At 29.5% G+C, this 24,558-nt stretch overlaps 1 protein-coding gene across 2 annotated transcripts in view; it reads right to left on the bottom strand.

Annotated features, from left to right (window-relative positions):
- Positions 1-11,696: 11,696 nt before the first annotated feature.
- The window catches only part of LOC118181435 (uncharacterized), a 111,716-nt gene continuing 98,854 nt past the window's right edge, over positions 11,697-24,558 (bottom strand). For both annotated transcript variants that reach the window (XM_035350583.2, XM_035350584.2), the window contains one exon: positions 11,697-11,810. In XM_035350583.2, coding sequence (XP_035206474.1) covers positions 11,788-11,810 — 23 coding nt within the window. In that variant the 3' untranslated portion in view covers positions 11,697-11,787. The remainder of the gene's footprint in view (positions 11,811-24,558) is intronic.

The raw sequence follows: 24,558 nt of genomic DNA on the forward strand, positions 1-24,558 counted from the left end.
CTTTTTCGAAAAATTTCACTATTTACTCGAACTCGATTTTTTTTTCTACTGCCATGCTCAGTAATAAGCACGTGCGAAACAGCCCCTGTGACAACAAACTACCTCCTTCCCCTGAGCCTGGAGCAATGTACAGTTGAGATAGACTGGTTGCAATGCAATAAACGTCACTTCCGCACGGAATTTCCACTTCACGTGCCGCCGATGGAATTTGAAGGAGCCAGACTCGCTCTCCCTTCTGCTGTCGAGTGGAAAGAGAATCCCGACTGTTTTTCCCATAATTAAGACAGATTTTGTTGTTTGACTTCTGAAATGGTTTTCCGATATCGATCTCGACCGGTGTCCAGACTAGACCCCTTATTTTCCAGCACAGCCTTCCTGTTTTGTGATTTGCCATATGACCTGGTTTGATCTCGTGGGCCATCTTTGTTTTTAGAACATTTAAAGTTGCTCAGATGTGTGCTGAAGTTTTGGAAAAACTTTGCAATAACGGTAATGTTTGTTAACAGATGGCACCAGAGAAGGTCAGCAACCATCGCAGCTCAGCTAAAGTTGAAGCCTAGAAGTCCGAACTTCTTGGACAGCGTTATGACGACTTAAACACTGAACACAAAAGTGCACTTCGGCTTCAAGTATTGATAAAATCATGCAAATGAAATTGCTTCAGAATGTGACGGCCTCAAGATTTACTGGTATTATATTATTGACGCTGTCTCATGACGCCATTTGTTACCAGGCTGCGAAGTACGACACCACAGTTGCTTCTGTGGCCGTGAGGATTCTGGATAATATTGAGAGTGGAACGTACCAAGAATCAAGGACGGTCCTTTTACCGACACCACTTTATCAAAGAAAGTTAAACTTTATATTAAAAGAGAATTTCCGCAAATAGAGTAACATAGAGTCAAATCGGAAGCCAAAGTTCGTTCAAAAGAATACAGCCTTTTGCAATTAAAATAAACGTAAGATAAATTCCAAATATTTTATTTGTCGAAAAATAAGGGTCAGAATTAATTTTGAAAGGGTAGAAAACATAATTTTGGATAGCTAAATAAGAAGGCTGAGTTTCCTCGATCAATGATTATATGTTGTGAACGAGACAGAGAAGGAATCACCAGCGCAACTCAATGACTTGAGATAGCAAGCAGTTCGGTTCTAAAGACGGTTTATAGTGAAACTGGTTTAGGGAGTTAAGTATTAGGAAGTCAGTGATCAGCTGACTCTGAAAAGAAATAGCAATTTGAGTTTCGCTACAACATTAGTAGTTTAAAAAGCCAAGAAAAGATCACCTATAGGAGGCGTTGAAAAGATAAATAGCTTGCCCTTTTAAGACGGAAGAATTAATTAAGAATTAAGTGAAGTCACGTGCGACTATGTAAAGACTTAAAAACGAAGAACTGGCTTTGCCGGTCAACGCATTTAATACTGAAGATGTCAAACCAAGGAGTTGGGTCGAACGTGGAAGATGTTTGCAACGTAATTGCAAAAAATCTTATCGCGAGAGCAAAAGTGCACCTGCGAGGTTCACTGCCGATAGATATATTTCTACTTGGTATATCTAGAACGCTACTTGGTTTAAGAGCTCGCTACACCTTGACTCTTGGCATCAGTTTAATGTGATAATAACTTAATTTTCAAGCCTTTGGACGGCCCTTTTAATACGATGTTAAAGAAATTGACATTTTAAAAAGAAATCTCACACAGATATGTAGAGGTGACCATTCCTCCACTTTGAGACAAACCTGGACTAAAATTGGGTACTTTTCTTTAGGAACAAGAGGCCAAATATTTTTAGAGCTTGAAGAATGCGATTTTAGAGATATATCATCTTGCAAATCAATTAGTTCCAAATCCACTGTCTCATCGCCTTCTTAAAAATCAAAATGCTCCGTAAAAACAGTAGAGAACTTTTGAACATTAATCTCTAGTAAAGGCGATCTGACAAACAATTGAAATCATGACTAGAAGAGAAACAAGCTAATGTGACAATCAAAATCGTAAAAACAACCTTGTATTTAGCGTAAGTATATTGAAACACTCAATCGATTTCGAGGGCAGCTAAAGGTCCCTCCACATCAGGAGAAAGAAATACATAGAAAGAAAAATAAAGAGGAAGGAGTCTCAGAAACACGTGGTCCTTATCAGAACTGCACGTGGTTATAACCGGATTTTTAATCAGTTACACTGGCCGTCTACTTTTACTGAGCCAGTCTATCTGATCAAACATAAAACACAAAAGACAAGAAAAATTAGGGAAGTTAAAAATAGGAAGCGAGGGGCATTCGCTCCCTATTTTTGCCCTCGAAAACGATCGAGTTTTTCAATATACTTATGCTAAATACAAGGTTGTTTTTACGATTTTGATTTTAATTGAAATCATTTTGAAATCGTGGAAGCGTTTGTTGAATTCACTAACTTTCTTACGAAGTAATACACTTGCATAGCACAGTAAACACACACATTTGACCTTTACTTGGGCAAAGAAGTAATCGGGTTTCCCATACCAAATAAAAGTGACAAGTTTTTGCATTTTGCATCAACACGCATTGTTAGAACGTAGAGTATACAATCAACTATGAGATGAGGCTGACAGTGGCAGTTGCGCGGGAGAAACAAGCAGTTGTTGTCGTCAGTGTCAGCTCAGTTGAGTTATAAAGGTTAGCCAACCAAAGCGTTAACGATATCTACCGAAAATGTCCCTGCGAGCTACTAGTAGCTCGCGATCGACGGTTTAGCAATCACTGATCTACAGTAACACTAACCGAAAAAGATCACAAAGGTATTGTGTAATTTGAGCTACTTCCAAAAAAACAAACGATCAACTCGGATGTTTACCTCCAACAACTTAGGAAACTGGAGGAAGCAGTCCAAAAAAAAGACAAAACTGGCAAATTGGAAAGGAATTAAGTTCCACTACAGCAGAGTGTGAGGGTTCACACGGCCTTAGCAACACGTAAGAAATTATTGGAGCATGGGAGTGATGTCGTATCTCCCATATCGCCGCGCAATCATGAAATTACCTGAAAGATGGTAATCGAACTGAATGGAAGACATTTAAGTGATTAAAGTTTTATTTTGTATAGAAAAAACTGATTTTTATTTCACACTAAAAATAAAAACTGAAATTACTTTCTTGCCAAAACGATAACATTGCCAGAGAAATAATTTATTTTTTAAATTTCTGGTAAATGAAGTATTTTCCGAGTAAAAAGGTGCAGCACCTTTGAAGCAAATTTTGTAATAAAAATGTTTGTAAAAGAACTGCTACAAACAAAACTGATGCACAAATCAAATTTTCAATTTTTTTTAAATTTACAGCTATACACCACAGTCAAAAATATAAATTTTATTTCTTTTCCCCTCTACTAACAAATTTCTTTTAGAGTATTCTTTGTAAATAACATAGAGTTAATGGCACCAAAAATACAATTACAAAAATGGTAGCTCTTAATATTCCAACAAATTAATATTTACAATAAATATAGAATAATAGAAGTAGATTCTCAAATACACATAAACAAATTAGACAAAATTCTAACTTAAATTCTTGAGAAATGATCCCATTATTTTAAAAGAAATTTACATAGGTCCCCCCTACCCCCACCCTCAAGAAGTGAATCTAGCTTCTGGAAGTTCTTGTATAATACCTATCAGATTTCATGAAAATTACAGAATATTTTTTTATTTTTTCCAATACTAATTTAAGATAGAATTTTGCCTTATATAAAAAGTTCAAGTTGGCATTATTTTCTTATATCTATTAAAATACACAAAAAATAATTTCATAACTCAATCAATTACAAAGAACTTTATAGCTGATTCTGCTTAAAACAGGACAGTGTCCTGTAAAAAATAACATTAAAATTTAAAATACTCTCTAACAACATGAATAACAATTATTATACTCTTTAACATTGATAAATATTTCTAATGTAGCAATAAAAACATATTATCGATGCTGTATTAAAAATATGAAATTTCACTGCTAATACTAAATATCATACAGGTGCATTTACAACAATTTTGTATAATAAACAGTAAAATTTTAACATTTTCTGAAATTATGAGAGTCACTAAACAAAGGAAATAATAACAATAAATTTTATTTACAACAATAAAAAAATAGTTTATTTCAAATTACAAGCTTAGAGAATTTATATTTCAACTGCAACCACTCTTTCACAGGCAGCAAAAACACAGTACATTTAACTTGAAATACTCCAACTATATTGTTAAAGAATCTATTTAACAATTCAATATATCTTTCTCATACAAATTTTGATTCTAAGTTAAAAATACCTTTCAAGATAATGACATATTTTTTACAAAGCTAAAATGCACATTTAAAACAATTTGCATTAAACATAATACTTTAAAAGGGACTTCACTTTTTATTTCTTACTTTCCATTTGCACTCAATTATAAATAAATAAATAATAATTAAAAAAAAAAAAAAAAAGAACAACCAAAATTAATATAACAATACATTTTAGCAATAAAATATTTTAAAATCTCAAATAATTATTATTTCACAATTGTACATGAAGAAAACATAAGAAGGTGGTAATTAACCTACTAGCACATGCATTAAATTCCAGTAAATTATTTATGGATATTTCAAAATCATGGACATAAAAAATTTATAATGCCTTTTCCTGCATCTTTATGCATTTTAATAACTGATGTTATGAGAATTCAGGAAAGTAATACTGCTTTTATTCCACTACTATAAATAATATCTTGAGATACAAAAATGCAAAATTTTTAATTATAACTATTTTTTGTTAAACATTAATTAACTAATCACTGAGCAAATTCATTGTAACATATAATCAGTAAGAAGATGGTTATTCAGTTTAACAGATGGAGGTCTAATATTTAAGTAAAAACGGAATTTATTTTAGAATATTACTATTTAAACATGGAAGTGGAGAGGAGAGTGAATTATTGATACTTGATTTAAAAATTAAAAATAAACGCACTAATCCATCCTACCACTGATTCTTATTATAAAATAATAAGAAAAATAAGAAAATCTTCAAACCATTTAAAATCTTATTTCTAAAAAACAGGATCACAAATCTATAATTCACTGTCACAAAAACCACAGTTCAATATCACAAATCCTTATTTGAATATCACTACAAGAAATTTGATCACAGATATTTAATCACTGGTGGTATTCAAAAATTTTGAGATCCAGTTTGCAGCTTAAATACGTGATAAAATTAACTACTAAGTAGCCAAAAATTGCTGAAATAAATGTTATAATGCAATTTTAACAACCAGTTTGCTGAGCTAAAAATATTTTAGGAACCGGTTCTACTACAATGGAATCTAGCTGAATCCTATCACAAACTGTGATCCTGTTCTTTCATAAACAAATTCTACTGATGATTATAAGAGCTATTAATCCGAGGGCTTAATGTTTATTGGAACTGAACAGAACAGAAAATATATCTGATATTTTTAGCGATAAAGACTTACATGAATTAAATTGAATAGATAAATAAAACTTTTTTTTTTTAAATACAAAATTCTGACTCCTTTACTTCATAAAATTTTTCAGAAATGCTTTACTTGTAATAATGTACGTCTCTATAATTCAAGATTTTCAGCATTTGAAACCATTAAAGAAATCTCAGAAAATATGAATAATGCATTGTCAAAGGACATTTCAAAATTAACATAACTAAATTAATGCATAGAATATATATCATTACTTATGCCATTTTATATATTAAAATTATGAATATTTGTCAGAACTTTGCATAATTATCAGATACTGCAATTTCTGGTTGAGCATATCTCTATTCATTTTTTTTTCCCAAATATTTCAATTCTTTCCCACACAAGCGGCTATTTACATAGTTTCATGTAAGTTCCCTCCCCAGAAGAAGGTAACTGGTGAAAAACTGTCTTTAAAATTTGTGAAAGAAACATTACAAATTGAACTAAATAGTAAGAAGAAAGTTAACTCTATTATGATTAATTGTTGAAACTAATTCCAAAGATAAATGTATTAAGCTATTAACAAAATAAAAATGTTTCAGAGAGAGATGATTCAATCCATTCAAGCATTTGTGTTCAAAATCATTACAAAGAAGGAATTTTATAGCAGTACATACATTTAAAACAAATTAAGCCATATCAGCTGAAGATGCAATGTGATTCTGAGCCCTAAGAGACAATTTTTCTACATACGACTCAATAAACATTAATTACTGAAAGTTGATAAAATTCAACTAGTACTAATCACTATGTTTAACTAAAAAAAATTAAACCTGGAGCAAGGATACAGCAAAAACTGAATAGAAATGAGTAGAATTTTCGCCTGTTAACTAACTGTTGGAAGTATAGCAATTATTGGACGGAATAACAGGAAACGGTCTTGAAGGGTAAATTCTTTGTTTGGCTACATTATCTTTTGCTGCTATTTACACCTCACTAGATAACTTTTTCCTTCTTGTAGGTTTATTGTTCTTCACTTGTAAAACATTTTTACATAATTTTGCATTAGATTTCATTATTTAATTAAAATGCTTTTAATTAAATGCTAATTGAATTCAGAAGGAATAAATAATTAAAACATTTTAACTAACACAGAAATTACATGATTCATTTTAAAAGTACAAATATAAAATTAATCAAAAGACTTAAAAAAGAAGTGATAAAAGCTATAAGTTAGCATGTTTAAGAGACTGGGATTCAATTGCAATCACTTATTTTTAAATTAGTGTAGCATTCAAAAATGAAATGTGAATCATATTTAGAAGCATGAATTAAGTTCCTAAAGCTTATGAATTCAAACTTCATTTCAGACAAAATAATAACACTAGCAATTTATTTTAAAACAAAGTAATATTCCATTCGAACTGATTAGAATTTTTATTGAAAAAAGTATACGTTCAAAGATTAATTAGAGTTATTACGTTTATTAATTTATTTCCTACTTTGAACAGTGCCCAACTTCATGTAAATTTTAATGCAATAATATATTAATAAAAATCAAAATACAACGGAAGTTAATGAAAATACTATGGGCTCTTGTACTAAGCAATGGGCTCTTCAAAGTCAGTTTTTAACTATATGCCATCAGAAATCTGCATATGCTTTGCTATCAGGGAAAGGGACAGGCAAAAACAGTCAAAAGTCATTAATCGGGACTCGTCGGGACTTCGGCGATTTCGGATTATAGATCATCAGTTTAAATCTGGTAAGATGGCATGCAGAAATTATAAAATTAAAAATATGAAACCGTAATTTATGAAATAAAGAACAATTATGATCTAAAGGGTAGCAAAATTTACAAAAAGTAAAAGCTTAATATTTATTTGTTTACTTTATTAAACATTTTTTTCAATGTAAGTTGCATCGTTTCATGTGATAATACTTTCTCTTTAATTCTATTAAACAGACATAATTTCTTGTTTAGTTACAAAGTTCCACTGTTCAAGTCCTATAATTGCTGTTCTTCACTATCGGAAGCGAATTATAATGACGAGGAACTTGATTTATATCATATCAAAGACGGAGTACATCGAGATGAAATACTACATTTAGTAAGGAATTATAAGCCAAATAAAATAAAAAATTTGCCCTGAAGATAAGGATAGTGCTGACAGATCAACTTCCAATTCATTGCGCGCCGCATTGTTTCCCTCCCACCGCAGAGCAGCGTGAAATTGATAAACATATTTTGGAATGATTACATAATCAAAGGATATACCTTTATCCATTTTTTGCAGCAATTCCACTTTCTGTTTAATGGACTTCGAAGCATACTTTCGCGTTGTAGATCCTTTACATATTAGCAAATATATATCAGAAATTCTATTTGACATAATCGAAAGTTCAAGCTAACTTTTATAAAATTGCTCTAACAGTCTGCAAAAAATAATAAGCCAGATCCAATTCGAAGATTAAGGATCAAGGCAATCTGCAACATAAACTGAAATAGATAATTAGATAATTTTAGCTTAGCTTATACCATCTGTTATACATTAAACGCGCATCCGTAAATGTGTTATGCACATGCGCACACGCATATTCGCAGCCGTAAAGGTCTTATGTGCACGCCTAAACGCCTATGCGCATGCGTCAATCCGATGCACGGGAAGAAAGTTTGTAGCTTTGAGTTCCAGATTATGGGTGTCCGAATTAATGACTTTTGACTGTATACTAAATTTTGTGAACTTTATCACTGGATGCAGAAAAGGGCATCATGGCGAAGTCCCCAGACCAATACTTTGCAACCACTGAAATAACACTGCAAATTACAGACCAAAATTCTGTTTTCCAAAAGTGAAAGTCCTTTACTACCTTTCATTTGACTAAGTTGCCACATATTTATTTAAAAGTTGCAGTTTTTCCCAAAGTTTCGATGAATAAGCTTGGTGTTTAATAATGAATTTTTATTCCATTAAAATAAGTACAGATACAGGATAAAATTTTAATACTACTTATTTTACTATTTGATTTGATCACTGAATAAAAGTGAGTTTACAAAAGCTTAAAAAAATTTAAACTGCTATTGCATTGATTTAATTCATTATTCAACTATGACTCTATCACAGAAAACAAATCTTTAATACTAAATAATTAAATATAAAAATAAGATGATTCCTGAATATAACAATTTTAATTATCATGTACGAATTCACAATCAGAAATTTTAAGATGAAATCAATGAAATTTATATGATTTTTTTTTTTTTTTTAAATATATTTACTGTTTTAAAATTATCTCTACAAACTGTTATTAAAATATAACATACCTTTAAAAATGTGAAACTATTTAATTAAACTGCTTCAATATTAAAAAAAATAATAAAGAAACAAATTGAGAATTTCGAATGAGACTGTAAATAACCACACTTTTGTATCAAAACAACTGCTTGTTTCTTTTGAATAATTTTACCTGCTCAGATAAATAAAATCTGAAATTTTACTTTTGATTATGGAACACAATATATAATTAAAAAAGTTATTTAATGTTCAGATGAAACATAAAATGCTTATTAACACTTTGAATGCCCTGTTAACCATATATGGGTAACTCATAACATTCCAAAAATGCCTGTCACCATTCACGGGTGATAATTCAAGTGCTTAAGTGGATAAGCAGGTTAATCTGGGTTCATATCCCAGCAAACTGGCTGATGCCATTGACATTTTTGTAGTTTTTCCTATGTATATGACTATGAGATAGTTTACCTAATTATCTTTATATTAATTCTGAATACACAAAATTACTTAAAATAATTTACACAAAAAATTATTTTAAGGTCGTCTGTAACTACAAGAAACGTGGAAAAATCAGTAAGACAAAGCTTGTGAGTTTCTTCTCCTGATAATAAAAATTATCTTAGACTAAGAAAAGACAAAATAATCAAGTAGTAGAGATTGTCTAATAGGTTTAAATAATAAAAAGTAGAATCAGCATCTAAAAGAACAGATACTGTTATTTGTTCTTTACCCAACTAAGTGTAGTTGCATGAAGGATAAATGCCACTTTTTAAAAATCAAGTGCAATTGTTTTGAATATATATTCTAATTCCAGTGGTTCGAAGATGACTGGTATGTTTGCACGTTTTCTTTTTTCCTTTTCATGATCTATTTTAATTTTATATGACATTTTGTTGCAAATTAAGTTGATCTAGGCAGTTTGAACTTGAGTATTTTCTTTTAAAAAAATTACTTTCAGCTTTTACAAAACTTCATTTTTTTCGCTTTTTAAAGAAACTGCATTTGTTCTTGCAATTATTATTAAGAGAATTTTAGGGCATTGCTAAGAATAAATTTTAAAGCAACTTTTTCAATTTAATTTCATTAATTCTTGGGAAGTTTTCTTTTAAGTATTTTATAAAATCTTCGTAGCTATCAGCAGCTTCTTTTGTATCATTTTAATCCTTTTAGTATAAATTCGAGCATTCTCAGCAGCTTTTTATTAAGAGATTTTCTGGTTATTTTGATTCGGATAAAAGCTAATTTAATACGCATTCGAGCCGTCCTTGGTTTAGATTTTAAATACTGACCACATTAATTTGTTGCTTGTTTTGATCAGGATTTCCCCTAGTTGTATATGATTGTAATTAGTTTGTTTGGCTTTTTTAGCTTTTTTTTCACATTTTAGTTTTTTAGGTTCCTGCCTAATAAAATTTGTTTCAGTTTTTATTTGTATCTTTATATGTAATTTTTTTTTTTTTTTTTTTTTTTTTTTTTTTTTGTGTGTGTGTGTGTGTGTGTGTTTCTACTTATGTATTGTAATTTTGTTGCATAAAGCGTTGCGGATGCATGTAAGGAAAAGGTTTGAACACTTGAGATCCACTGAAAGTTAATTTAAATTGAAAATTTGTTTTGAAAATAACGGCTTTGAAACTAAAATGTTTCAGAGGAATTAAACATGCATTTCGAACTCATTAATCAAATTGGCTTAGGGCTTTAAAACACTTTTCTCTTGATAAGATCTGTTTGAAGATCTGATCTCTTGATAAGATCTGAGGAGATGAATACTTCATTTTTGTTTCTTATTTTATTGTGTAATATTTTCAGTATGGTATCAATATCTGTAGTTTAAATTTTACTAGTACAACATTTAGGTTTCTTAAAAAACTTTCTTAAAAAAAAAAAAAAAAAAAATTAGAGCCTTCATAAAAAAGAAATTGTAAACTTTCATTTAAGCTCAGACTTTTCCTATTATTTTAATAATTATATATATATATATAAATCCTGCCAGCAATGCCCCAAAACCAGAATTTTCAATTTTGTTTTTTAAAAATTTAATTTATACATCATAATGCACGCATGAATTAACTATTTCAGATGATTAAGAAACTTCATTATTAAAAAGAAAAAAAATTAAATGCTGCTGATTTTACACTGCAAAAGAAAAAGGTCAGCTGAAGAAGACTGAAAAGACTGCATTTTTCTTCTTTTCTTTTCAAATTCAGATTTTCATTAAAATAAACATGACAATAAAAACAGATGTAACCTAGTGAGTAAAACTGCAAAACTAAATATATAATTTCTAAATACATTATTTAATAAAGTATTTAAAAAAATCTGTTTGTTTATTTTACAACTATTCTTATACTCAACCAATTTAAAGAATGTATTTTTGTTAAAAAAACATGCTGCCTCAGTTTCTTCCTTCTTTCTCCCATGTGGGTTTTTCTAATTATACGGTTCTTCAGTTTTATCTGCTGTGAAATTACCTTCCACTGTATGATGGAATTAAAGCATTATGATTTGTGTCATAATTACAAAAGCTCTAAGATGGTCATAATCACCTTCTGAGTCCAATATGGCAGAAATCATACTTGAAATGTGCTTGGAACCAGAGCCGGATTTAGACTTGATAAGACCTAAGCTGTATGAGATACCTACGAGGCCCTTTATAAGTCTAGATATTATATGTCAGTGCCAAATATGGTTTTCAGACACCTAGAAAATTTTTTTGGGGGCCCCCAAGAAAGCGGGGACTTTAAGCTATAGCTTGTGTAGTTTATATGTAAATCCTGCACTGCTTGGCACTCAAAGTGTTAATATACATAACATCTCTTTCAGTTTTCCTTTTAATCTTCCTATTTATTTTGAAGAGGGAAGTAGTAACACATCAAAAAGTTCTTTTAAATGCTTGTTTTCAAATGTGACATTTCACGTACAGAGAAGACAGACATCTTTAAAAAGAAAGGTTGATTTAATTTTTTTTTTTGGCCGTAATTCCACAAATTTCAGGCTTTGTTGACAAGTTCATCCTTCCTTGAATATAAAGATGAAAACAAAGGAACTAGCTATCATCAAAAAAGGAACCTAAAAAGACAAATACAGGTGATCAATATACATTATATATATGAAAATTTATTTATATATAAATATGCAGATATTTAATTCACTTTTAGTTCAGTAAAAACTACTCGAAGCAAGCATTTAGAGAGTTAAAAAAATGTTATACAGTTTGCATTTCCTAATAATAAAACTGAATGTTATGTCTATAACATGCATCTTAGTTTTATAAAATACTAATGATGGCAAAGGAAAGAGCTCTGATGATGGCTCATTAAAACAGGATGATGAAAGCAATGCACCTTATTTTTGAGCTAAGCAACATGTATTTGAGTCAAATGAATATATGGTATGCATCAATGGTTTGAATTTACAATAAAGACTTATTTAAGAGTTTTTTAAAGTATTATTACTACTTTTTGATTATTTTAAAACTGAATTTATACATAAATTAATATATAATATTTATATATTCACTCGAGGTAAACTGTTCCAAATTTGTGAAAAAAATTACATGCTGGCAAAACAGGCAACAAATATTATGAATAACATTCTTTACAAAATTTTGATATTTTTGATGACAAGTTTATTGGCAGTATATTTGGAATCAAACCTGCAGCTTCTATGTATTTATATCAGTTTTATAGATATATAAAATATCTGCTTTCACATTCTGAGACACACAGGTTTTTGGATTCATCATGAAGACCTGTAGCAGGTTGTTAAAACAGGCTTTATTAGCTAAACAGGCTTTATTTACTTATTTTAGTCTCTATTTTCATACACCTACATTTATAAAGATGCCATTTACATAAAAAAAAATTAAAAAGAATACCTTAAATTATAAGCTAAGAGACATACACCAAGTGACAAAAAATCTCATTACTGGATAAAGCTGATCATGGTGCTCAGAGGGTTGAAAAGGATTAATTAATTTAGAAATGTTTATGCTACTATTACAATTTCTAAATTAATTAATCCTTTTCAACCCTCTGAGCACCATGATCAGCTTTATCCAGTAATGAGATTTTTTGTCACTTGGTGTAGGTCTCTTAGCTTATAATTTAAGATATTTTGTTTTCTTACTTTTTTTATGATATTATACTATTACAATTAATAAAAGAAATTTCTGATACTACTAAGCTGATCCAAAAAGTAAGTACCATTTGCACATATCTCCTCTGCATTTCACAGCTCAACAGTCATGCATGCATAGTTACATCATTCAGCATGAGCATAAATTAGCCTAACTTTTGTTTGTTTACATTAATGCCCGGAGTCATTGTTTGTCGGCAATCTATGTTTAAAACAATTGATCAGCTTGCCAGCTGTTTAATAAGAACCATTACCATCATGTTCTCTCCATATATATATATATATACAATAATCTCATCAAAGTGTGTTAGAATGTTTAACGAAGGAAGTGATGAGGACCATTGTGGATGCCCATCACTAATAATGGAAGAACTGGTGCACTGCTTCAACACAAAAGTTCATTCCAATAGGCAATACATAATTTCTGATTTGCAAATGCATTTTCAAAACATTTCATGATCTTTACTACATGAAATTGTGATTGAATATTTGCACTACAAAAAATGTGTACGAGATAAGTACCAAAAACACTAATGTACATTCAAAAATGGAAATACATTAGAGTAGTCTTGGAGTTTTTGAAGCTTTATACAACAGAAGGAAGCAATTTTCTTAAAAGTATTATCACAGGCAATGACACATGGATTTGTTATGAGACAATGACAGCCACTGGAGTGGTAGCATACTGTTACCGTTTCTTTGAAACCCAAGAAAACAAAGCCATTTCTTTCTTCACGAAAAGTCTTGTGCACCATGGTTTTGGGTTGTCAAGGAATTCTGTTAGTGGACTTGCTGGAACGTGGCATGATATCATATTGGTTTCCTGAAACCCCAAAAAGCTAAGCCACCTCTTTCTTCAAGAAAAATCATATCACCATGTTTTAGGACTGTCAAGGAATTTTGTTAGTGAACTGGATGGAACAAGGAATAACAATGAATGCTACAGTGTACTGTGAGACACTGAAGAAGTTACAGCACACGATACAAAATGAAAGGCATGGACTACTGACTGCATGGCAAGGTATGTGGTTGCATGACAATATGCAACCACATACCACATGTGTAATGACGGTGCTGCTTGATTCATTTCACTGGGAACAATTCTGTTGCCCTCCTTATAGTCTGAACTTAGTTCTACCCGATTTCCATTTGCTTTCTCATCTCGCAAGTGATGATGAGATCAAGGTCAACATCCATAACTAGTTCAAGTCACAGGAATTTTATAAAGTTGGTATGCTGTAGTTAGTCCAAGATATGACACACGCCTTAATTCGAATGGTGAATATCTCAAAAAGTAGTTTAAGATGTGTAAATTTTTCTGTAATAAAACACAAATGAGTACATATTGGTAATATTTTTAATACCTAAACTGTACTTACTTTTTGAATGAGCTTTATATATACCATATACTTCAGCCAAAATTTTTCTTTAAATTTTTTATCTGCACATTAACATCTGTGTTAAAAATAAATCTAATATAATAAAATTCTATGTTTCTGTAAAGATTATAATAAATGTTTCTATCTCTTTTATAATTTTAATTCTATTATACAGAGTTTGATTAGGTGGTAATAATTAGTATATTTCATATTTAAAAAGAAGTGAAACATTTGATTTTTTAAAAAATTTGTTTCTATATATTTCAGGATCTCAGCTCTTATAACTTAAATTATGCATTATAAATAAATATATGTTTTACATTACACTTAAAACTTATTTTGGTTCTTTGATGCATTTGTGTTTTTCAAATAGCAAAAATACCAGTTTTTAAAACGGTTCAAATATTAAAACATTATTTTTTTAAAATTATTATACATTCATATGTACAAAATAATTGTAATACACATTATGCAACAAGCTGTAGCTACTTTTGCTAATTCAAAAAATTTTGTCATGGATATTTTTTTATTGGTTTCAAATGTATGAATGGGCAGGTAACTGGGAAAAAGAGATAGTTCAATAAATGACAAAATCTTATCTGATAACTTCAAATCTGATGCAGAGACTTGGCAGCATTAATAATAATAATGAAAATAATAAAAGCAGGATGCACTGAAATTTTTAAATTCTGTAGCACGTAAATTAATTATTCAATACAATTACAGCTAAGAGCAAACATATGCACCAATAATTTTTTTATAATGTGCAACAATAAATATAAATTAATGTTAACCATAAATAGGTAATAAATTAATGCATTGTACAAACTCAGACAATAAAAATTAATTTTGATGAAATCAGTATTCCAGCAATTCATGCTATTAGTTAAGGCATTAAACATAAACCTGATATTTTCCTTTAGCCACGTAGTTAGTAAGTTTTTCAGTAACACACAAAGAGATTTCACATTCTGAAGTTAAGAGATGTAAGGAACAATTAGATTTCATGAAACTATTGTACCAAACTGCATATACAATTTAACATCACAGTTTCTTCATAAAATATTTAAATGCAATACAGTTACATGCAGCAAACCTAAAAGAAAATTTCACAGTACCTTCTCAGAATTCCAATGTTGAATGTAATCTTGAAAGTGCTTCATTACAAAAAAGCATTAAAAACAGAACTTCTTTGAAAACATTTTCAATTAATACAGTAATTTGGAATAGAATGTAACTCAAAATTTTTATAAATTAGTAAATTTTTAATCATTTTTCTTGTTTTGTTATCCAACAATAATAGAACTACAATGGCAATTAAAACTGATAGAGATGATGAATTCTGTGACATGTATAACTTTTTCTTTTCCCATATTTTATGACTAATAATTAATAATATCTCATTTGACTTTTCCCCTCTTAAATAATGTCCTTAATAAATAGCACTGAAACTTAAAGAAGACTCGTTTTGAGACAGAAAAGTCTTAATCCTTCAGTTTAATCTTAACTTTAAATAAAATACAGTCCTGTTTAAGATTCAGAGTAATATAGGACGGATTCTTGCATTATTGTGTAGTCCTGCATTATCATTACATGATATCAACAGATGCCATAATGACTAAGACATTACTAAGAAATTCACTAATCATATATTTTCTTTAAAGTTGACAGTTTTCACTAATGGATATTCTTCTTTACTGGGACAGTTCCTGAAACCTCGGCTCCTTGAAATAGTATTTAATGAAGTCATGCTTGAATGCATTTCCATTTAGTAGGTCTTGTGAATGCTTAAGTCTGTATTAACATTCTCTGAACTTTTGTAATTATATAACTTGAAAATCCTTTCTTTATTGATACCCTTTTTACACATTTTCAATTCAGATTTAAACACATTTCACAGGAAAAACTATTAGTTTAAATTTTATTTTATTAAAAAGGGTAGATATAATATTGAATTAAAAGCATAGGTAAGAATTTTTGATTTGATTTAAAAGGATATCTATAACACTAGATAACAATGTAACTTTCTTCCTCCCTCAGTGTGTGTTGTCCTCCAAAGCAGTCATGCATTTTCATAATACTTTTTTTAAACACAAGGTTGCAATGTAAAATTAATGAATAGTAATTCTTATTCTTAGAATGCTTACTTTTCTAATTTTGAAAAAATAAAAATGCAAGTTTGAAAAATGCTCATCACACATTAATTAAAAAAAAAAAAAAATATTTGTGTGTTTGCAAACGTATCTCATTTAGTAAGTAGCAATAGTTTTTAAAATTTTACTTTTCTGAGAGATAAATTTTATGAAATATTCAAAAAGGAGCTTATATGAATATAATTATATTAAATCTTTCAACTAATTTATGTACCCTTCAAATTATATGCTATAATAAATATATAACTCGAATGAAATTAAATTACCTATAAATTTTGATAATCAAATATTTTCATCATTACCCCCTCTTTTATATTCAAGTATTCATGAGATACAAGAAAACTCCAACTATACTAATTTTATATGCATGATAATAGTTGATATGACTTAGTAAAATGATACTGCTTTCTCCTTTACATGAGTGACTAATCAGTTAAAAACGATATTAAAAAATTATGCTAATTTTTGCTGACAACTGCAGAGAAAAATCTGTTTTATTTTGCAATACTGTTAAAATATGTTTAAAAAAAGCAATAGTTCTTGTAATGAAGAAACGCTAATAATTTTGCATTAACATTCATGATAATAAATCAATATTTTTCAATAAAATGTTAAAACGCTGCAGATTTCAAATGAGAATTTAGCTTTAGGAAATTCATGCATTTTATCAATAAGCTGTCAAATACTGAACTGAGTGTCTACTTCAATGGTTATGTCTTTTTCCCCCATTTTCCAAGCTGAAAATGTGGGGGTGAACTGTCAAGTTTGATACCCCTGGAGTCTTACCCACTTGCCACTTTCAAAGGCCTTTGTATAAAAGATATGGTTTTCTCTATCATTTCCTTTTCATTCCTGCAGCTTAAGAATTCGAAGATAACCTCATTTATAAATTGTAAATACAGCCTTGCATTTCTTTGAAATATTCCATATTTCTGAGAGATTTTTTTGGAGTTATTTTGCTTAATTTTATAGCAATAAGCCAAAATGCTGAAGAGGACTGATTGAAGAAGCAATGTGAAAGCTTTTACAAGAGTTTGTCAAATGTTAAATTATGCAACATCATAAAACACAGATTTATTATAATACCAGGTATTGAAAATAGTAACTAACTATCTTATAACTTCTTCCCATTCTTTTGAAAATTATATCTACAGCACAATTTCCCCCTTCTGATTTAAAAGCTTTCTACTACAAAAAATTTGCAATACAAAATATGCAAACAATGCATAATACAAGTCATATTTAGACTAAACACTGTATATCTTAAATTCTTGTCAGTTTTCCCACTTAGGCATTACATTTTCATGCAAATTTTTAACATTTATTTAGACTTAAAATTTTAACATTTCCATACAGTTTTAAGTTTTTAATAATTTATGCAGCATTAATTTTTAAATTTTTTTAACCATACCTTCCACAGAAATTTTTTTTAAAGAATTTGGATAATTTCAATAAAATATACAGTAAAACAAATTAAACATTACAAGGAAATATGACAAATAATGTTTCTGTTTACTGCAACATTTGCATGATGTTTCTTTGTTTATGAAGCCACAAATGTTTGTAAAGTTAAGAAAATAAATTCATGAAATCTATGAAAAAAAATTCAGATCCGCTAAAAAAATGAGATTGAGACTTGATAAATAAATAAATAAATAAATAAATAAATATTTAGAAAACAACAAATATGAGGGAATTCATAACATAACTTTAAAATATATATAATTAATTTTGTTACCATTTTATAAAGTTTTTTTTTTTTTTTTTTTTTTTAAAGAAAGGTTTGTGCTTTAATATGAAGCAACAGAATGAAATTTTCTATAATCGAAATACATATTCTCTTCTGTGTATCAGTGAATAGTCTGATTTGGAATTAAGTGAAACTTTCCTTTTGTAAAGGAAATGAACATCTTTCCGGATGAAACAAACTACTTAAAACAGCCACTGTTGCAAACAGCAATGGACTTTTTGAAAGTGGGAAAGCATAAGGTATGAAAACCCTGTCTTTTGCAGGATTTCTGTCACATCCCTGACCTCAATGGGTTAATAAACAATGAAATTTTATTAAAAGATTTTTAATAAAAACAGGAATCAATCTTTAAAGAAACATGGGATTTCTTTCTTTCCTTCCCCTCGTAAAAAAATAAAAAAACATATATTATCATTTAGATTCAGCGATCTAGTTCTAAAGTATACTAGAAGTATACTAACAAGCTAACTCTAAAAGAACTAGACTGAATTTTCAAATACATATGAGCTAATTAAGGAAATCTTGTATGATGTTTATTCCAATATGAAACAAAATTTCACATTCCATAGATACGTAATCACTAGCTATGACACATTGTAAGAGAAGACATATTAAGTTCAGGAATACTTAAACCCCTTTGTTTCATAATTTTGTAAAAATGTAGCATAATCAAATATTAGGATATTACATTGAAATTTAAGCAAGATTTTTATAATTTATTATCTATCAATCTTTACCTTTTAAACTATTTCAAGATTTTATCCTTTGTCACTTTATAGACAGATGAATTACAATTATTCATATTGTTCATAGCATTTGTTTAGTACAATTTTTGTTACTAGTTTAACTGCTGAATCACATTAAAATGAGGTTTCCTTGCATATATATATATTATATATTTATATAATTTATTTACTAAAGAAACATTGATTATATTATCTCCTATATATATATATATATATAGTAATATCCCATTTATCCAAGTTAAGCAGTTCCTTATTTTATTTAACATACTTTTAATAAATTTGCATGTAAAATTATCATTAATTTAGAAAGTGCGGATAAACAAAACATTACTCTGCCTATATATTACAACTAGCTTAAAAGAAGTATTATACCTTGAGGCATATTATTTTATCTTAAGTGCTCGGAAACTCCCCAGACCTCTTCAAAAACTGTTTTTATGTTAAACTTGCATTCACAGATAATGCAGTTGTCCAAATGTTTATATACACAGTGTGGTTATTGTTTTATTCTTTGAAACAGAGAAAGTGAAGAATAAAGTTTAATATTCTTTTTTTATTTTCACCTCTATTTTATAAACATAAACTGTGTCCTCAGACAGATAAGCATTTGTTAAATTTTCTGAGTCCATTAGCATTAAAACAACTTTGTTTTATGCAGCACATTTATTTTAAAACTAATTAGCATTGATATATATGAAAGCTACATTCTGCACTACATACTTTTCTCAAAAGATCTGATTTTTCATTTTTAAAGCCCTTAGTCCTCTTTATCTAAAATCCATATGTATTTACACTGAAGAGACAAAAGTCATGGGATACCTCCTAATGTTTTGTCGGTCCTCCTTTTGCCCAGCGAAGTGCAGCAACTCGACGTGGCATGGACTCAACAAGTCGTTCGAAGTCCCCTGCAGGAACATTGAGCCATACTGCCTCTACAGACGTCCATAATTGTGAAAGTGTTGACGGTGCAGGGTTTTGGGCATGAACTGACCTCTCGATGATGTCCCATAAATGTTCGATGGGATTCATGTCGGGTGATCTAGGTGGCCAGATCATTCGTTGAAATTATCCAGAATGTTCTTCTAACCAATCGTGAACAATTGTGGCCCGGTGACATAACGCATTGTCATCCATAAAAATCCCATCGTTCTTTGAGTACGTGAAGTCCATGAATGGTTGTAAGTGATCTCCAAGTAGCTGAAGGTATCCATTTCCAGTCAATGATCGGTTCAGTTGCACCAGAGGACCTAGTCCATGCCATGTAAAAACAGCCCAGACCATTATGGAACCACCACCAGCTTGAACAGTACCTTGTTGATAACTTTCGTCCATAGCTTCGTGGGGTCTGCACCACACTCGAACCCTACCATCAGCTCATCTGACCAAGCCACGGTTTTCCATTCGTTTAGGGACCAACCAATATGCTCACGAGCCCACGAGAGTCGCTACAGGCAATGTCGTGCTGTCAGTAAAGGCACTTGAGTCGGTCTTCTGCTGGCATAGTCCAAGGAACACAAATTTCGCTGCACTGTCCTATCGGACACGTCCCTCGTACATTCCACATTGATTACTGCAGTTATTTGACGAAGTGTTGCTTGTCTGTGAACATTTACAACTCTACGCAGACGTCGCTGGTCTCGGTCGTTAAGTGCAGGTGGTCGGCCACTGCGCTGTCCATGGTGGAATATTATGCCTGAAATTAGATACTTTCGGCACACTCTTGACACTGTGGATCTCGGAATGTTGAATTCCCTAACGATAGCCGAAATGGAATGACCCATGTGTCTAGCTCCAACTACCATTCCACGTTCAAAGTCTGTTAATTCTCGTCGTGCGGCCATAATCATGTCAAAGTCTCTTCACATGAATAACTTGAACACAAATGAAAGCCCTGTCAAAGCACTTCGCATTTATACATTTTCAACGCGATACTACTGCCATCTGTATATTTGCATATTGCTATCCCACGACTTTTGTCACTTCAGTGTATATTCAAAATTAAACCTTGAACTTAAATAAGATACTTTTTATCCCACTTATTGCATAACTTTAGGATATTACTGCATTTTATTTCTCAGTAATGAAACATTTCCAACACTAAAAAGTATTTCAGTATTCAGATTCTGTATTGAATAACACTTTTCTCATAGATGACTTGTGCATATATACATAAGGCCCACATATACATAAGTGCTATTTTGAAAAATCACACCTGTAAATCACCTTTAATTAAAGCTATAAATCAAAGTTGTATATAAAACCACATTTCCAAATACATCACACATTTTCTTTTTGGAAAGAAGGATGCAGTCAAGTATCAAGCATAATTTATTTCATAAATATAATCAGTGTACATATGTACATTTTAATGCTATACATAAAACATGGCACACACATGTTGAATAAAATGATTTCTGTTGAATTAGTATGAGACTTGAGAAAATGTAACTAAATGGGACATACTTTGAAAAAATTGCAAGCATATAACATATTCACAGGGATATAACATCCCACCAGAACATACATACAAGCAAAACTGGAATGTGTAATTCACATGTTTCATGTCCTGCTATAATTAAGATACATATGAAAAAAATGTAGAAAAACCATTACTGATAGTTTGAAAAAACTATATGTCATTGATAAATAATGACATAAAATGTTTTGTGAATTGTCTGGTAACACATACAGGTATTTCAAAGTCATTTTCCCAGCAAAAAACTACCTAACACTAATCCCTTCATTTAAAGCCTTAAGCTTTCATATTAAGCTTTTGCAGACAAATGACAAATCTTCTCCTCTACATTAAAGATATACGGCAAATGTCTGCAAATATTTAAATAATAAACTGAGATGGATTACCCTACACAGTCAGTTTTAAATTCAGATTAAAAATTTACTCTAAAATATAGAGGGTTAAAATTTCAACAAACAAAACTAAAATCCCAGATTACTATGTGTACAAATAATATATCCAGTATTTCTATATTATTTTGCTATTTATTTTGCCCTTATATTCAAAATGCTAGGAAAAGTAAAGAAATAAGACTTTATTAAAGAAATTAATTAGCTTAAAAACTGAATGAAATTACAGATCACTTTTTTGAAAAATGCTTTAAACATATTAAAAAAAATAGTAAGAGATAAAATCAGTAATCCCAAACTAATTCTTCTAGATACTATACTTATCAGAAGTAACATTTTATAAAGCATTTCAATATTTATATATTTTATCTGCTTTGGAAAGTTATTGCATAATTTAATATTAAAAAAGAATAGAAATTGCAAATCGAAGGCAACTGCCATCATAAATACAATGAACTATAACTCCATGAATACAATTAAGATCAGAAATTATGTTTTGGCATAAAATCTATGGAAATTCATTGTCAGGTATGCAGATAATAAAGTTAATGCTATGAAGATTAAACAAATTAAAATCTAAAACAGGAAACTTGATTCTATGAATATGGAAATACTGAAGAACAACGAAGTTCTAAAATATAGAAAGTTACACAGAAAATAACAAAAGTAAATATATACATATTTAAGACAGCATTTTAAATAGATAAATCCAATAATAAAAGTTTAATATAATTCCAAAAGATTTTTCTAATATAATAGAGAATTTTAAAGCTCTTTCTTTCTCTTGATTTCGTTTCTTTCGGAATTTTTTACACATTAAAAAACAGTTAATATATTTATACAGTAGTTTCTTAATATATTGCAACATTTTGGTAAACTTATATTAATTAAAAATGTAAATAAATATTTACATAAATGTATAAAATAGTAATTTATGTATGCTCTATCCTAGAAAGTTGATCATTTCTGTTTTACTTCAAATTGAATACTTCCTAATTCAGGTTTTTATAGATGTTTTTAACTTTTTCCATTTAAAATGGCATATCATATAATTTTGAGCTTCTTAATAACTTACAATAATAATCAGGCAATATATTATTATTTTTCATAGATTTTTTCAAATTTTATTTCTCTGCGTTTTTTTTTTAATAATCACCCCAATTTGGCAAGTTTATAACCTAATTTAATCATCACATCAAATTACTTTAATATCAGGAAAACTCAAACACTATAAAATTAGATACTTTAATTAAGTAATGATTATAGGAAAATACACAATTACAATTTTATATTTAATTCAGTTAGTGGGTATACAAGCTAATCTTTTCTCAGTTCTGCACATTAATCCTTTCCACCTAGCTATATGATAAATTAAGAATTTACTTAGCCTTTACCTAAATTTTTCATTGTACATAAGAAAATATACATATAAATTAATACCAATTACTTTTGATTTACGCTTATTTCTCTTACTGAGTTTCTAATCCAGTGTTATGAAATTAATTCCTTTTAACTGGTATTTTTATGTTTATGAGAATTAAGATCAGAAATTATGTGATAATTAGTCTTTGAGTTTAGCAACAGTTACAGAGTGAGACAAGGCAGAGTGATAAGTTCAAAAATGTGCATTCAATCTAATGGTGTGGTTCTCAAACTAGGACAAAAGTGTATTCAATCTAATGTTGTGGTTCTCAAATTAGGCACAGAGGTATAATCATAGCTTTGAAATATATGTGAGTAGCTATCAATAGTATGGAGCAATTTAAGAAATTACACAAGAAAATTAAAAAAAGGGGGGGGACTAAAAATATAACATGATGGGAAATTTTCAGGCACTTTCTCCATTGATTCCCTGACATTCTCCAGTAAAACTATTCTGTTCATTTAGTAGTTATGGATTGTAAAGCATGTTCTCTGAATATTTTTAAACTGATGATCACAAATAAAATAATTTACTTTCTGAAAGTTAATAAATAAATATGAAGACTTACACAGAATTATTGTGAGGTAATTTTTCTCCCTTCTCATATTGATTAAAGTTACCAAATGTTTGAAAGGGGTAGGGAAGAAAACGCAATCTGTTAAAATGTAATTACATGAATTATTTTTTAATTTAAGATAGACTTAAAAAAGTACAATAAAAGGCTAAATTTACAAGAGGATTTTCACATGAAAGGCTCAAAGGGACAACTGTATAAAGTATAAAGCCATGAACACAAACCTCTATCACTACAGAAATTTATGGATATATTATTTCTTAAGATTAAAAATTAAAAATAGAAAAATTAATCTTCAGTTTATTAAGTAATAAAGTTTTGAACAAAATTCTGGAAAACATTTTAAAGGTATTTTAATATACATTTTATAGTCACCCTTTAATCAACTAGTTGTTTGTTCTCAATAAGGGATAATTTTAGGAAAGTAATTTTTTTTAATGAGCATTATAATGCACATTACTCATTGATTTACAGTATTATTTTCAACTATGTCATCTGAAAACTACTAGTTTAACCTTTTTAATTTATCTTACCAATTGAAATCCATATGGCATCACGTTAATTCTGTACATCATATTTTTATTTATTTCATAAATTACATTATAAAATAAAGCACTCCTAAAATGAAATTTAAATTAGTTCTCAGTTTTGTAATATGATTTATTACACTTTTTTACTTCCTTGTACAAAGTAAAGGAAGTATTGTAATCACGAAAAATTCCGGATACCATATTTCAATGAAAATATCCATTTTGACCACTATCGAATGTAATTTATCAATATTTTTGCA

This window comes from Stegodyphus dumicola, chromosome 11 (genome assembly GCF_044657685.1).
Source record: "Stegodyphus dumicola isolate Sdum_Otavi_A_Nest chromosome 11, ASM4465768v1".
NCBI lineage: Eukaryota > Metazoa > Arthropoda > Arachnida > Araneae > Eresidae > Stegodyphus > Stegodyphus dumicola.